Source organism: Oncorhynchus tshawytscha, unplaced genomic scaffold (assembly GCF_018296145.1).
Source record: "Oncorhynchus tshawytscha isolate Ot180627B unplaced genomic scaffold, Otsh_v2.0 Un_scaffold_530_pilon_pilon, whole genome shotgun sequence".
NCBI classification, from domain to species: Eukaryota; Metazoa; Chordata; class Actinopteri; order Salmoniformes; family Salmonidae; genus Oncorhynchus; species Oncorhynchus tshawytscha.
Window position 1 is genome coordinate 647,108 of NW_024609811.1, and position 16,106 is coordinate 663,213.

Genomic DNA, 16,106 nt, shown 5'->3' on the forward strand with positions numbered 1-16,106 from the left:
TGTTAAAAACTGCTCATACCTTCAGGCTGGGCGCAGTGTGTAGTGGAGTCCGCCCCAGACTCCGTGGCCATGTCTTCTGTAGAACACCTGATGGTTTCAGGGATCAAGATGTCAATGTAAAGCAGACTATTGCTGAATTCCAAACCGACCCCTAGCCTGCCCCCTACAACCTAGCTACCTCTGTAGATTGGAGGTGATTGGAAAGATATAAGCGTTATAGAGTCATCTTGCCTTCTGATTGGTTAGGTGGAAATGTCACCATATTGCATCCACCTATCCAATCCTCTCAGATCTACAGTAGTGTCTAGGTAGTAGACAGGGGCCAGGGTCCATTTGGAATGCAGCATACTTCTCAAACATCTCAGCTGGCTGTCTCAATGCTCTTACAAACACTTTAATTCACTGCATCTTGGTGACAATGTTATCCTAGTACCTACCTCCTTGTATTGGAGCAAACTTCTAGGACTTGACTTTCCTCCTGGTTGACTAAAGAAAATACATTCAATAGGTTTAAGACAGAATACAATGTCTGCTATGGGGAGACAAATGCTATCAACTGCTTTCAATGTTACCAGCGCTATCAATAGGCTATATGATTGTTATTACTCTGATAATGGCTGCAAGTTTACATTTCACACTTAATATTTTCTGTGCCCTTAACTTAGCAGCCTGGACTTTTAGTGTTTCTGAGGGTACATTAGTTTGCTATAGGAGTGACCAACACCCCACTAAATGTTCCAAATCTATGTAAGCGGCAGGGTTCGAACACGAGTTTTCTGCACACCATAAGAGTGCATTATCCCACTAAAAAATCCAATGCAACTCTTCAGGTCCCAGGCAAGGATACTCATCACAGCAGTCACATACAGAGAACCACAGCTTCAAATGGTGAGGTGTCGTATGTATCAAACGTATCTGAGTAGGAGTGCTGATTTAGGATCAGTTTGGCCTTTTAGATCCCAGTGAATAGGACTACATGGAGGGGGGGGACAGCACTCGTTCTCTGAGATGCCTTATACATACGGCCCCAGGTAACCAATCTCTGTCCTTTGTGGTCACAGTTTGAGAGACCAACCTGGCCCGTTGTGATTGTTGTTCTGGACCCTCTCTGATTGGCTGTCTGTCTCGGAGTATCGGTTTCCTGCCGGAGAGGACATCAGCTCCTGGGGAGAGAGAAGGCTGGATTCAGTGGCCCTGTTCATATTAGAACAACAGGCATCACTCCTTCCCATGAAGTAGGACAAGCACTGATCTGACATGACTGGATTATTTGATGAAAACCCTGCTGTCACCTATCCAATTGTGTCAGTATTGACTCCATGGCAGGTAGGATGGAGGGATGCATCTTAAATGGATTCAAATTGAGCCAAGTGATATTTTTTGCTTTTGACAACTGACTTGAGATCTGTTATCCCCACACTTCTAACATTAATGAATATGAGCTTCACAACAAAACCAGTCCTAGATCAGTTGTAAAGACTTATAGAGGTAAGTAATGTCATGTCACAACCTAAGTTGATATGCCCCAAAGTTCCATTGAGGTCATCGGACAACAAACTAAGGTAGCAGGAGGAACTTAGCCTGGGTGACAGTCTATTTCTGCTCTCTTGCTTGACAATGGAGTGGGCAAAAACACAAACTGATCTGTTACCAGGCTAGGAGGAACTGACAAAAACAATACCCCTATCGTCTCCCCTCCCTGTATGACTGGAAAGATCTACCGCCTCTCAAAAGATCTCTAGACCGTTATGTTACAGGATGCAACGTTAGCGTACTTGCCCTTCCGAGTCGCTGGTTCAAGCCCTGCTCTGTCTGGCTGTCCTCGGGGGCTACTCTCCCGATACCCACGCTGCAGTCAGAAATGACCATCTTTGCATAGAATTATGGATACATCAAGTGACATTGGTGCAAGTAGGCCAAAGTAATTCTACAGATGGGCAACTTCCCAAGCCCCCAGTCATATATATCCTAGAGATATTTTAATCTAACGTTATGGCTCTCTCTCTTCATCTACGGTACTACTCCTGCCAGTAGACATGGATCATTTTGGCACAGGAGGTTTACTGTAACTGTAACCACAGTTGCTGGTTCAAGCCCATCTTCACTCGTTACCTCCCGCTGTCTCTACACGGTTCTACTCACCAGTACAGGGCTGTGGGAGGTGGCAGGCTGCAGGCTGGACAAGCGGCGGGCGAGCAAAGCGCGGTAGCTACTGTCCGGGTCGTCCTCCAGTGCCGCACTGTCGGGCTGGGAGTCCTCCACGATCAGGCACGGGTTCTCTGCATGGGGCAGACTCGAATCCAGGTCACTTCCGCTAGGATCCATCGGGTTATGGCATGCAAGGACAGCAGGTAGCGTAGCTGCTGCGCCAAAACAAAGAGCGAATGCAGATATTATAGGAACAACTGCCCGAGTGTTAGGTAAACATGATCAATATAATACAGCTGAATCGATCCGTCTGGTGCCATGGACTTGCAGTCCTCTTTCCGATAAATAGCTAGTTAGAAGACCATAACATAATTTGCTAGTCTAACAAGCTAGCTACCGATAACGAGTTAGCCTAGCTACGTTTAGGAAGTGAGAGCACAGCACATGACTGAGAGCAAAACGTTGAGCACACTAGTTAGTCCATAAAAAAACAGCCATGTATAATATTTATTCATTTAGCTAGCTAGTCTGCTCAAAATTACGAATAACGATTGCAACCACAATTTGAGCTGGTGTCCTTTTGGCATAGCTAGTTACCTTGGTGGTCCAACAACTAGCCCAATAATTTCATTAGCCCATCCCCCTTTCGCCGTAAAACTACACACAAGGATGGTTATGATTGATCTGGGACGCTTCTGGCTCTGTCGTCATACCAAAACAGTTTGAAGACGCAGTTTGAGACGCTTGCTGAGTAAAACATAAAACAGCAAAACTACTAGCGTCATACTCTACAGCTAGCTATATTTCACGAAATCGTAACATTTGTAAACAAGGCTGTTCTGGCAGCAGAACATCGAAATCGGAAACCCGCAAACGCATTCACAGGGGAAATATGTGGCATAAACATACGACAGCTTAGCTAACTATCTAATGTTAGTTAGTTAACGTCGTTCACCAGAATTGAACACCTAGCTACGGACCTTCAAAATGCAATGTTGTGTTTGGGGGTGCAAGGCCCAATATCGTTAGGGTTTTTCCGATTCCCTACTGGAGAGAACGAAATTGCTCAAAATCAAAGGAAAACTTGGATAAAAATGGTGAAGATTGAAAACCCCGAACCAGATCTGCCTTCCCGTTTGGGTGGTAAATTGGTACTCCAAATGGGAAACGACTGGCACCCTACTACCTCCTCTCGCATTTGTGGGAGGCACTTTGTTTTAAGTAAATTGATGGTCAGTTCGTAGCCAACAGATCCTACCTGCTTGCTTACAGCTGCGCTAGGATAGGACAGGCTTCCGGTGTAGATTAAGACAATTGAGGGGGGTGAGGTATGGCATGGAAAACATACCTCAATCCAGGGATGAGAAATGCGTTGTTCTCCGAATTGGCCCATTATCCCAACTGTTACACCTAGAAGATTGAACAAATGCAACAAAAAAATAGCAGCTCAAACTTCTCGGTGTAACAGTTGGGATAATGGGACAATTCGGAGAACAACTAATTTTCCATCCCTGGATTGAGGTACATTATACAAGCCATTTCTAATCCAAACAAGCCTGTCTGACCCTAGTGCAGCTGTAAGCAAGCTGGTCGATCTGCTGGCCAGTCAATTTGATGCATTCCCTATGACAGTGGTTGGCTTCCCGACAAAGAGCTAGCAAGCTACAGAGTTTTCATGAAGGAAGTGATGTACGGTAAACTGTCAGACAGTTCACACAGGCAACTGCATAGAACACCACATTTCCAGTGCAATAATTTAAGTGTCTGTCTGAAGAGACTGAAATCTAATTTGAGTTCATATTTCAGAAAAACCAAACCTACATCCGGACCACCCTGACTTTGCCCCATCCCTCTTCCTTCGCCCAGAGGACGATGCCTTGAGTCCGAACACAGCTCAGACAGAAGGGAAAAGAAACCTGCAGAGCTATGACAGGGCAGTGAAGAAGAAGAAGTGCCTTGACCTTAGTGAGGTTGGAGGTGCTGACCTGAGGGACAGTTATGCTGACACCACAGAAGAAACTGAAGAGCAGGACCTGGGCACCTGTGTATCGTGTGAGGTCCTGAGGAAGTCCTTAAATGATTTGCAGTCCAGGCATGATGCTCTGCAAGTCGAAGCTGTCAATCTCAGGGCGGAGAGAGACTTTTACAAAGATAACACATCTCAATCCTCTCTCTTTGCTGACACCTTTACAGACAGAGACAATCTAATGCATACCGTGAGAGAAGTGCCAAGCATGGCTAAACCAAATGGTATGAACCAACAATGTACTGGGATGGTTGAGGAGCCATGTCTTATGGAGGTTGAGGGGTCATGTTCTGTGAAGGTTGAGGAGCTTTGTCCTGTGAAGGTTGAGGGAGACTATGATCAAGTGTTGATTAAGGAAGAGGAACAACAGGTCCAAATAGAACTTTGTAGCCCGTTGGCTAGTCAGGACAAAGTGACCCATGTCTCCCAGGATAAACCTACCCAGCATAGCAACATTATGAAGGCCACCAGGCGACCATGTCTGTTAGCTCAGCATAAACCCATCTAGATAGTCAACACAATGTCACTCACCGGGGTGGTAGCCCCCAGGCCCCCAAGTCAGGTAGCCAAGGATAAACCCATCCAGCTTGCCAAAACCAACGACCAATGTTCTGTGAAGGTTGAGGAGTCATGTTCTGTGAAAGTTGAGGTGGACTATGATCAAATGTCGATTAAGGAAGCAGAGCAACAGGTCCAAATAGAAATCTGTAGCCCCTTGGCTAGTCAAGACAAAGTGACCAATGTCTCTCGCAGGTTGCCAATTCATGTCCCCAAGGATAAAACTATCCAGCTTGCCAAAGCCGTAGTAGAAAGCCACCTAATGACGAACCATCTGCCTGGCAGCCCAACCACTGCTGAGCCTTTGCAGAAGACTCCTCTGTCAGCTCAAAGGACACCTGTTGCAGGCAAACAAATTCAGAGAAGCATAACACACACAGAGAGGGATGAGTTGCTTTGGCTGGGCTACATGAAGTGGAATGTGCGTCTTCCTGCAAGCACAATTAGAACCACACACAAGTTTCAGACGCCTAGGGCAACAGTGCAATACCTTCTACACGCGGTCTTCTCCCAATGTGAACTCGCCACCAGCAATCTCAAGGGCATCCCTGCACTGGGCCTTAACAAACTGGACCCGGACAAACTTTCTGCCATAAGACAGTTTGTCACCACCAAGTTTCGCCGTTTAGACATGCGTCAATGTGGTAAAGACTGGGTCAAGTGCCGGCGCCAGATAACCAGCATGCTCAGGAACATTCGGAAGGAGGACAGGAAGACGAGGGGGCTCTCAGGAAACCTTTGTATGATAGAGAAGGTGTTAACGGATCAGAGTTTACCCAGTCAGCCATCGCCTCCCTCATTCCCCTCGATCTCCCAACAGCACACAGCTGCCTTCTACAACCCAATAGAAGAAGAAGAGATCCTCTGTCTGGAGAGTTAGGTTACACAATATCTGTAATGATGTTTGCATTTTCTTGTAATAAACAGTTTGTTGGGAGTAAAAAATATAATATGACTGACAATGTATATTTGAACTTTGGTTGATGTATCGGCTACATGTGGTAGAGTGGAGCTTTGAAGGAGTGATGTGTGGATACTGGACACTGGGTTAGGTTAGGGTTAGTCACAGGCTGTGTTCAATAGCAGTTGTATAGATGGGGTGAGCTGCCCCCAGAATATGAAGTGCTTGAGACACTGGTAAAAAACCTAAATGCAATCCATCATTATAACATGGCACTCCAATCAGACCTGTCGGTGGCTATGAAATGGCCTCTTTTTCCTCATCTCCTTCCTGCTGGCTCTCCCCATTATGAGCACGTTAGAAGTGAATTCCTGCTGGCTCTCCCCATTATGAGCACGTTAGAAGTGAATTCCTGCTGGCTCTCCCCATTATGAGCACATTAGAAGTGAATTCCTGCTGGCTCTCCCTATTATGAGCACGTTAGAAGTGAATTCCTGCTGTCTCCCCATTATGAGCACGTTAGAATTGAATTCCTGCTGTCTCTCCCCATTATGAGCATGTTAGAAGTGAATTCCTGCTGGCTCTCCCCATTATGAGCACGTTAGAAGTAAATTCCTGCTGGCTCTCCCCATTATGAGCATGTTAGAAGTGAAAGCAAAGGTGGATAGTCTTTCCATAAGGGAGCTGAGTGAAATAACTCATACACACATTTTGAGCATAATATACTAGGTATATAATCTGTACATAGATGAATTATTTTATTTCAAGTTATTTTAACAGGATTCCTGTATGCCTGGAGTTCATTCCCTCAGCCAGTTTTTAGGGTAAAGATTGCCAACGTTTGCAGCTGGTGGCACCATGGCAGCCCTGGCTATGTAAACAAAATAAATGTGGGGATTGCTGTCTCGTCTAACATGGACTTCTTTTCATTTAATTTCATGACATAGGTGAACTATCTGTTTAATCAAACCAGTCCCATGGATACTCAGGACTACTTTAACCTCCCTCTGTTTCTATGGTGACGCCACAATCTGTTCCTCACAAAAGTAGGGCGGCATTAGAAAATATTTCTCATGCATCAGGACCCAGGACATTTAGCATTTATCTCTAATCAAGTATGTAATCAGCATGCAGTTGCTTACCTATGTGTGCCTAATGAAATCAATTGGATCAGATGTAGGATGGTACATTACGGTTACTGATAGTTTCCACTATATAATCTACTATCATCTACCCAGACATGTGCTGTGTCTGAAATGGCTAGGGAATAGGGTGCCATTTAAAATGCTGCCATAGGCACATTTGTATCTCATTCTAAGATAGGCCACAGAAAAGGGCTTGATGTTTGAATGTAGGAAAACGCTTTATACAAATTCCCACATCCTCAGGGAATTGACTCTGAAACGTCTCACTTATTTTTTGTCAGAGGACACCAAGTCCATTAGTGATGCTATGGCAACTATTGAAATACGTATTTATAACAAGGTCTTTAGTCTTTACATCTTAACACAGAGAACCTTGAGTCTAGTTGACCCACTGGCACTCTGAGTCTTCATAAACCACCTCAGCTGAGAAAGAACAGCATATGATCGTTCCCTTAGTGTAGCATGGGAATGAATAGCTTAGGCTGAGATAGTTTATTCAAATGATTAGATTTGTTTAAACGTGTATCTACATGCAGCACAGAAAGGTTATTTGAGCCAGTACAACTCAATAGCAATTACAAGTAGGCTATATTTGGCACATTAATGAGGTACCCATAATACACTCCTACCCTGCAATGAAGATGACACATTTTGGGTTGTCCTTGGACAGCATGCAACCTCATGAGCTGATATTATTTATAGCCTAATTTCGTTGATAAACAATATATAATATATGCATAAAATGTTTAATCAAAATGTTTAAAATAAGCTAGCCTATACATAAATATGATTTAACTATTTACATTTTTTTAAATAAAAAAACGGAACAACAGCATTAGATCGTGCATACTTTTCTTCAAGCCCAACCCTAAACACAGCACCACTGATATGGAAATCCTATGGCTATAGGCGACACATACGTACACGGTGCGGTGCATCGTGCTGGCGCGTCATATCGCCAAGCTGACCAGTTGAGTTGGAACCGAAAATATGAAATGCGCAGCAGCTGGAGAACGAAAATCCAAACGCAAGACACTATTCTGAACCTGTCCTTGAACACGAACCAGTGACATTGATGCTCAAATAGGCTTACATGATGACACGTTTCCCTCCAAAATGTATTAGGCGCTAGAAAGTACAAACTATTGCTTTACCTGAAAAGTTGATTTCCTCTTTTGCAAGCAGAAAGTATGAGATTTGTATTGCCCCCTTTGCAGCAATAACGGTGCGCGTTGACTGCGTTCACATCTCTCGCTCTCGTCCGTCCCCCCCCCCCCCCCCCCCCTCTCTTTTCCAGGAAGACAGGGTGTGGATACAGACACTACCACTTAAAGATGCAATGGCATTTTTAACATGTTGGCATAATTAGTGCATGTAGGTGCTGAGGTGCGCACACTCTTAGAAAAAAGGTGCCATCTAGAACTTAAAAGGGGTATTCGACTGTCCCCATAGGAAAACACTTTGAATAACCCTTTTTGGTTCTAGGTATAACCCTTTTGGGTTCAATCTAGAACCATTCCCACAGAGGATTCTACCAGGAACAAAAAAGGGTTCTCTTATGTGGCCAGCCGAAGACCCCTTTTGGAACTTTGTTTCTTCTAAAAGTGCAGGATGACACGTGTGTTATTTATTGTGGGACTGGGATTACTTTTAATAAATCTAAAATGTTGATCATGTAATTATGTTAGGCTATATTTTCATCACTTTTGGCAAAGTGAGCATTAACAAAAATGTGCACTAAAATAATACAAGTAGGGTAATGCTGTGGTTGGTTCTATATTGTGGTTGGTTCTATAACTATTCTGTACTGTCATTAGCTGTATGGTACAGGTTAATGGAATATCTAATCCAGAAGAAAATGTGATGTAGCCTACTGGGACAGCTCAAGTTTGAGAATCCAATTTATTCAATGTATTTAGGCTGTCTGATTCACTGATTTTAGAATTGTAAAATCTAGGGTGCTCAACCAGGGGTACTAGGACCCTGGGGGTACTTGGCATATCCACAGAGGGTACTAGGACCCCTGGGGGCACTTGGACTACCCACAGGGGTACTTGAGGGTCCTCACACAGTTCCAACTCCATCATCATGTTCGCTGACGACACAACAGTAGTAGGTGTGATTACCAACAACGACGAGACAGCCAACAGGGAGGAGGTAGGCACTCTGACGGTGTGGTGCCAGGTAAACAACCTCTCCCTCAATGTTAGCTGAACAAAGGAGCTGAGTCTGGACTTTGGGAGGAACCAGGCTGGACACGCCCCCATCCTCATCAACGGGTCCGCCGTGGAGACTGTTAATAACTTCAAATTCATTGGCGTACATATCTCAGGGAAAGTCAAATGCTCTAACCGCATGGACACCGTGGTGAAGAAGGCATGACAGCAACTCTTCAACCTCAGGATGCTGAAGAAATACGTCCTGTCCCTGAGGATCCTCACAGTGTTCTATATGAGCACCATCGAGAGCATACTGTCGGGCTATATCACAGTCTGGTACGGCAACTCTACCACCGCGGACCGCAAGGCTTTTCAGAGGGTGATACATGTAGCCGAACACACCATTGGATGCACACTGCCTGCCCTACAGGACACCTACAACACCAGGTGTCGCAGAAAGGCTAAGAACATCACCAGCGACCCCAGCCATCCAAGCCATGCCCTGTTCTCCCCTCTTCAATCACTCAGACACGGGCAGTACAGGAGCATCATGACAAGGTGCACCTGTGTAATGATCATACTGTTTAATCAGCTTCTTGATATGCCACACCTGTCAGGTGGATGGATTATCTTGGCAAAGGAGAAATGCTCACTAACAGGGATGTAATCAAATTTGTGCACAACATTTTTGAGAAATAAGCTATTCTTTTTTTTTTTGCATATGGACAATTTCTGGGATCTTTTATTTCAGCCCATGAAACATGGGACCATGTTGCATTTATAATTTTGCTCAGTATATATTCTAGATTTTTGTTATTATAATTTGTATTGTTTTTTTTTCACTTGTTCCCCACAACCCCTCAATGATCATGCTGCTGCTCCCCCTATGGTCATTCCCCACACCCCCTCAATGATCATGCTGCTGCCACACTCCTTCCTATGGTCATTCCCCACACCCCTCAATGATCATGCTGCTGCTCCCCTATGGTCCCCTATGGTCATTCCCCACACCCCTCAATGATCATGCTGCTGCTCCCCTATGGTCCCCTATGGTCATTCCCACACCCCCCCACATGGTCATTCCCCACCCCTCAATGATCATGCTGCAATGATCATGTTGCTCCCTATGCCCCTCAATGATCATCCTGCTGCTCCCCCTATGGTCATTCCCCACCCCCTCAATGATCATGCTGCTTCCCCCTATGGTCATTCCCCACACCCCCTCAATGATCATGCTGCTGTCATTCCCCACACCCCCTCAATGGTCATGGTCATTCCCCACACCCCTCAATGATCATGCTCCCCCTATGGTCATTCATTCCTCAACACAGCCAACCCCCCTCAATGATCATCCTGCTGCTCACTTAGTCCCCTATGGTCATTCCCCATCACACCCCCTCAATGATCATGCTGCTGCTGCCATCACCCTATGGTCATTCCCCACACCCCCTCAATGATCATGCTGCTGCTGCCATCACCCTAATGGTCATTCCCATCACACCCCCTCAATGATCATGTCTGCCATCACACCTGTAACCCTGTACATGTGACTATTAAACACCCTCACATGATCATGACTATTAAACACTGTCTCCCCTATGGTCATTAAACACCCCACACCTGTAACCCCTCAATGATCATGCTGCTGCTAAACACTGTCTCCTGCCATCACACCTGTAACCCTGTATGTGTCACTTCCCCATCACACCCCCTCAATGATCATGTCTCCTGCCATCACTGTAACCCTGTACATGGTCATTCCCCACACCTGTAACCCCTCAATGATAAACACTGTCTCCTGCCATCACACCTGTAACCCTGTACATGTGACTATTAAACACTGTCTCCTGCCATCACATGCTGCTGTAACCCCCTAAACATGGTCATTAACCCCATGTGACTATTAAACACCCCTCAACAGTCTTTACTCTGCCGCCAACCCATGGACATTTATTTATTTATCACTGCTACAGTTGTTATTATTATATAGTGCTATTTCTATTACTATTATTGTTGTTTTATTACCATTTTCGTTATTGTATTTCACTTAGTCCTGCATGTTGGAGCTCGAAGCCTAAGATATTCACTGTCTCCTGCCATCACACCTGTAACCCTGTACATGTGACTATTAAACACTGTCTCCTGCCATCACACCTGTAACCCTGTACATGTGACTATTAAACACTGTCTCCTGCCATCACACCTGTAACCCTGTACATGTGACTATTAAACACTGTCTCCTGCCATCACACCTGTAACCCTGTACATGTGACTATTAAACACTGTCTCCTGCCATCACACCTGTAACCCTGTACATGTGACTATTAAACACCTGCCATCACACCTGTAACCCTGTACATGTGACTATTAAACACACTGCCATCTGTAACCCTGTACCATCACACCTGCCATAACCCTGTACATGTGACTATTAAACACTGTCTCCTGCCATCACACCTGTAACCCTGTACATGTGACTATTAAACACTGTCTCCTGCCATCACACCTGTAACCCTGTACATGTGACTATTAAACACTGCCATCACACCTAACCCTGCCATGTGACTATTAAACACCTGCCATCACACCTGTAACCCTGTACATGTGACTAAACATTCACACCTGTAACCCTGTACATGTGACTATTAAACACTGTCTCCTGCCATCACACCTGTAACCCTGTACATGTGACTATTAAACACTGTCTCCTGCCATCACACCTGTAACCCTGTACATGTGACTATTAAACACTGTCTCCTGCCATCACACCTGTAACCCTGACTATTAAACACTGTCTCCTGCCATCACACCTGTAACCCTACATGTGACTATTAAACACTGTCTCCTGCCATCACACCTGTAACCCTGTACATGTGACTATTAAACACTGTCTCCTGCCATCACACCTGTAACCCTGTACATGTGACTATTAAACACTGTCTCCTGCCATCACACCTGTAACCCTGTACATGTGACTATTAAACACTGTCTCCTGCCATCACACCTGTAACCCTGTACATGTGACTATTAAACACTGTCTCCTGTAACCCCATCACACCTGTAACCCTGTACATGTGACTATTAAACACTGTCTCCTGCCATCACACCTGTAACCCTGTACATGTGACTATTAAACACTGTCTCCTGCCATCACACCTGTAACCCTGTACATGTGACTAAACATTAAACACTGTCTAAACCTGCCATCACACCTGTAACCCTGTACATGTGACTATTAAACACTGTCTCCTGCCATCACACCTGTAACCCTGTACATGTGACTATTAAACACTGTCTCCTGCCATCACACCTGTAACCCTGTACATGTGACTAAACACTGTCTCCTGCCATCACACCTGTAACCCTGTACATGTGACTATTAAACACTGCCATCACACCTGTAACCCTGTACATGTGACTAAACACTGTCTCCTGCCATCACACTGTAACCCTGTCTAAACACTGTCTCCCATCACACCTGTAACCCTGTACATGTGACTATTAAACACTGTCTCCTGCCATCACACCTGTAACCCTGTACATGTGACTATTAAACACTGTCTCCTGCCATCACCTGTAACATGTGACTATTAAACACTGTCCTGCCATCACACCTGTAACCCTGTACATGTGACTATTAAACACTGTCTCCTGCCATCACACCTGTAACCCTGTACATGTGACTATTAAACACTGTCTCCTGCCATCACACCTGTAACCCTGTACATGTGACCCTGTACATGTATTAAACACTGTCACACCTGCCATCACACCTGTAACCCTGTACATGTGACTATTAAACACTGTCTCCTGCCATCACACCTGTAACCCTGTACATGTGACTATTAAACACTGTCTCCTGCCATCACACCTGTAACCCTGTACATGTGACTATTAAACACTGTCTCCTGCCATCACACCTGTAACCCTGTACATGTGACTATTAAACACTGTCTCCTGCCATCACACCTGTAACCCTGTACATGTGACTATTAAACACTGTCTCCTGCCATCACACCTGTAACCCTGTACATGTGACTATTAAACACTGTCTCCTGCCATCACACCTGTAACCCTGTACATGTGACTATTAAACACTGTCTCCTGCCATCACACCTGTAACCCTGTACATGTGACTATTAAACACTCTGAATCTGAATCTGTATCATGAGACCATGGGTCTACTGGTAAAATGCACATGACGGGGTACTTCAGGGGTACTCCTGGCAGAGAAAAATTCAGTTGTTTGTACAGTAACTGAAAAAGGTTGGGAACCACTGGCCTACTAGCCTCGTACGAACCATCCTGATCTCACAAGCTAAGAGCTTATAAGAGTCTACTGGCCTACGGGACTGTTTAAAAACATTTCAACTTGTCACACTAATATGTTGGTTTTGGTCTGTGCTTTAACTGTGTACAACCTAAACCACATTCTGAAATATCCTGCATACCAATCAACATTGTAACAGTCATTTACTTCATTTCGAGAAATTATGTAAGAAAATGAACATTAATATTTTAATTTATGGTACTGATTTGTCTATTAGTAAACCAATGGACTTAATATTACACTTATTCTTCAGAAATCTTTTTAAAGCAATCAATCCAAAAGGGTTCTCATTTAGTCCTACAGAGGGCAGTAGATACTCTTGGTCTCAAGCACAGCAGCTTCAGTTTTAGAGGATCTTTGGCTCAGGCCTGTCTCAGTGTGAGATCAATAGGAGTGCTGACTCATTGAGGGCTGTAACACTGGCAGGTTGTGTCCCAAATGGAAACCTATTTCCTACATAGTGCACTACTTTTCACCAGGGCCCATAGGGCTCTGGTTAAAAGTAGTACACTAAATAGGGAATAGGGTACCATTTGGGACACAAACACTGTCCTGCTGAGAGAAGGGAGATTTACTCCAGAGCAGGGACGTGGAGTATTAACAACCCCAGCCATCTCTCACTGCTGCGGGAGACGTCACCATCTGACAGGCACCTCCCAAACACAGCAGCCTTAGAGTAACCTAAAGCACACTGTGGTGTGCTTGGTAGATATATAAGGTGAGAGCATCCATGCACATGTAAATGTGTCGAAGAAGGAAGGCTAGGGTGAATCAAATGCCACCATGTGAAAAGACAGTGAATGGCTATAGGCCTACTGCTTCCTGTTTACTAATTGTTTACAAATATTGCTTTCTTTGTATTTAAATTCTCACTTCACCATCAAAAAACTTTTTCTGATCATCCTTCATGTCAAAGTAAGATCAAAAGACACAAACACATTTTAAAAATGGTATTGTTGTAATATTGTACATTTGATATTGTACATTTGTAATGGTGGAGTGGTGAACATGTGTATATTGCACAATGTCTTGTGTGATGTGATGTTTTATTTATGATGTAGACTATTGTTTTGTTGTGATGTGTTGTTTTATTTATGATGTAGACTATTGTTTTGTTGTGATGTGTTGTTTTATTTATGATGTAGACTATTGTTTTGTTGTGATGTGTTGTTTTATTTATGATGTAGATTTGTTTTGTTGTGATGTGTTGTTTTATTTATGATGTAGACTTTTGTTTTGTTGTGATGTATTGTTTTATTTATGATGTAGATTTGTTTTGTTGTGATGTATTGTTTTATTTATGATGTAGACTATTGTTTTGTTGTGATGTGTTGTTTTATTTATGATGTAGACTATTGTTTTGTTGTGATGTGTTGTTTTATTTATGATGTAGACTTGTTTTGTTGTGATGTATTGTTTTATTTATGATGTAGACTATTGTTTTGTTGTGATGTATTGTTTTTATATTGTAGACTATTGTTTTGTTGTGATGTATTGTTTTATTTATGATGTAGACTGTTGTTTTGTTGTGATGTGTTGTTTAATTTATGATGTAGACTATTGTTTTGATTTGTTGTGATGTGTTGATTTGTTCCTGTTTGGACCTCAGGAAGAGTAGCAGCTGCCTTGGCAACAGCTAATGGAGATACTTATAAAATACTAAATACTAATACAATCTCTTCGCGATTTGCTGTGTCCTTTCAACGCTCAATGTTCAACTATTCATACGTGTATAATACAGTCAGATATTGAACGTCAGATCAGAGACCAATCAAGTGAATGATGAAAAAACGAGACGTCCCTTCATATTCAGATTAGGTCATGTGGTATAGGTTGTCAAACAAAACCTCCATAGGGAGAATGTATTTATAACTCAGCGATTATTTATGTTCTGAGATAGCTGTTCAAATGCTGAGCATGACATCACAAATTGTGTAAATCTTTGTTTTACTCCCCAAATCTCTCCAGTCCTGTCCTCCACCCTCTCTCTCCTGTTCTTTCTTGGATAATTGCCCAGATTGGTCTGTTTGGTACAGTGCATAGTACTCTCCGGGGAGATTATATGACGTAAAGCTCCTGGTCATATAGCTCCTAAACCACCTATACGCTGTAATTACCAGACATAGAAACTGAACCTATAGTACAATATCTAGTGTCAACTATAAGGGTCAAAGTCAAACAGTGATTTTGGTTTTTAAATTATAATTTCAAAATGGCCTTAAAATGACAATCAAACAGATCGAAATCTGAAATAAATGTTCATATTCTGGCGCTGAATTTCATCTCTACCTGAATGTTTCTGTCATAGGGTGACTATATGAGTTACATAGGCCTGCTATGAGGACAAACAACCCTTTTAATTCATTGTCGTCAATCAAAGGTGAAAAGAATGAAGTCTTACTATTCATTTAGTTCTCAGTTTCCAAAGTAAAGGTCAATGTACTTCAACTGTATATGTAGGCTAATATGCATCCTGATTCAAGATCATTTATGTCCCACAACAACGAGTTTCCTGTTATAAAACATGGCAAGTGGAGAACTCAATGAACACTCTCCAATTTTCTGGTAATTTCATGCCAGCTTTTCCCCTCTGTAGCTAATTTGGTTATTTTCCAGCTATTTTAGGAGATAATGAAATACATTAACATTATACAAAAGCATATTCTATTCAGCTTTGTCTCTGAGGCCTTTTGTTGTGAACGTCTCTGCACAGATGAAGGGTTATTGTGTTCAGGGAGGGAACAAAGAAGTGTCAGTATGGCAGCCTACTGGAAACATCTCCTGGTGGTACATCCAGAGACAGGGATATAAATACACCTATTTATTCAAGAGAAACGAC

At 43.4% G+C, this 16,106-nt stretch overlaps 2 protein-coding genes across 6 annotated transcripts in view; one reads left to right on the top strand and one right to left on the bottom strand.

Annotated features, from left to right (window-relative positions):
• The window catches only part of tp53bp1 (tumor protein p53 binding protein, 1), a 34,806-nt gene extending 32,481 nt beyond the window's left edge, over nt 1-2,325 (bottom strand). For all 4 annotated transcript variants that reach the window (XM_042318605.1, XM_042318604.1, XM_042318606.1 and 1 more), the window contains exons 1-4: nt 2,143-2,325; nt 1,076-1,163; nt 438-486; nt 20-87 (exon numbers count right to left, since the gene is read on the bottom strand). In XM_042318605.1, the coding sequence (XP_042174539.1) occupies nt 20-87; nt 438-486; nt 1,076-1,163; nt 2,143-2,325 (388 nt within the window). The remainder of the gene's footprint in view (nt 1-19; nt 88-437; nt 487-1,075; nt 1,164-2,142) is intronic.
• Nucleotides 2,217-6,545, top strand: LOC112241758. 2 transcript variants are annotated; one of them, XM_024409796.2, is made up of 2 exons: nt 2,217-2,351; nt 3,955-6,545. In XM_024409796.2, the coding sequence occupies exon 2, from the start codon at nt 4,695-4,697 to the stop codon at nt 5,610-5,612; it is 918 nt and encodes a 305-aa protein (XP_024265564.2). In that variant the 5' UTR covers nt 2,217-2,351; nt 3,955-4,694; the 3' UTR covers nt 5,613-6,545. The 2 variants fall into 2 exon arrangements, with proteins under 2 accessions (XP_024265564.2, XP_024265563.2); XM_024409795.2 differs by having other exon boundaries at nt 2,294-2,420.
• Nucleotides 6,546-16,106: the final 9,561 nt, after the last annotated feature.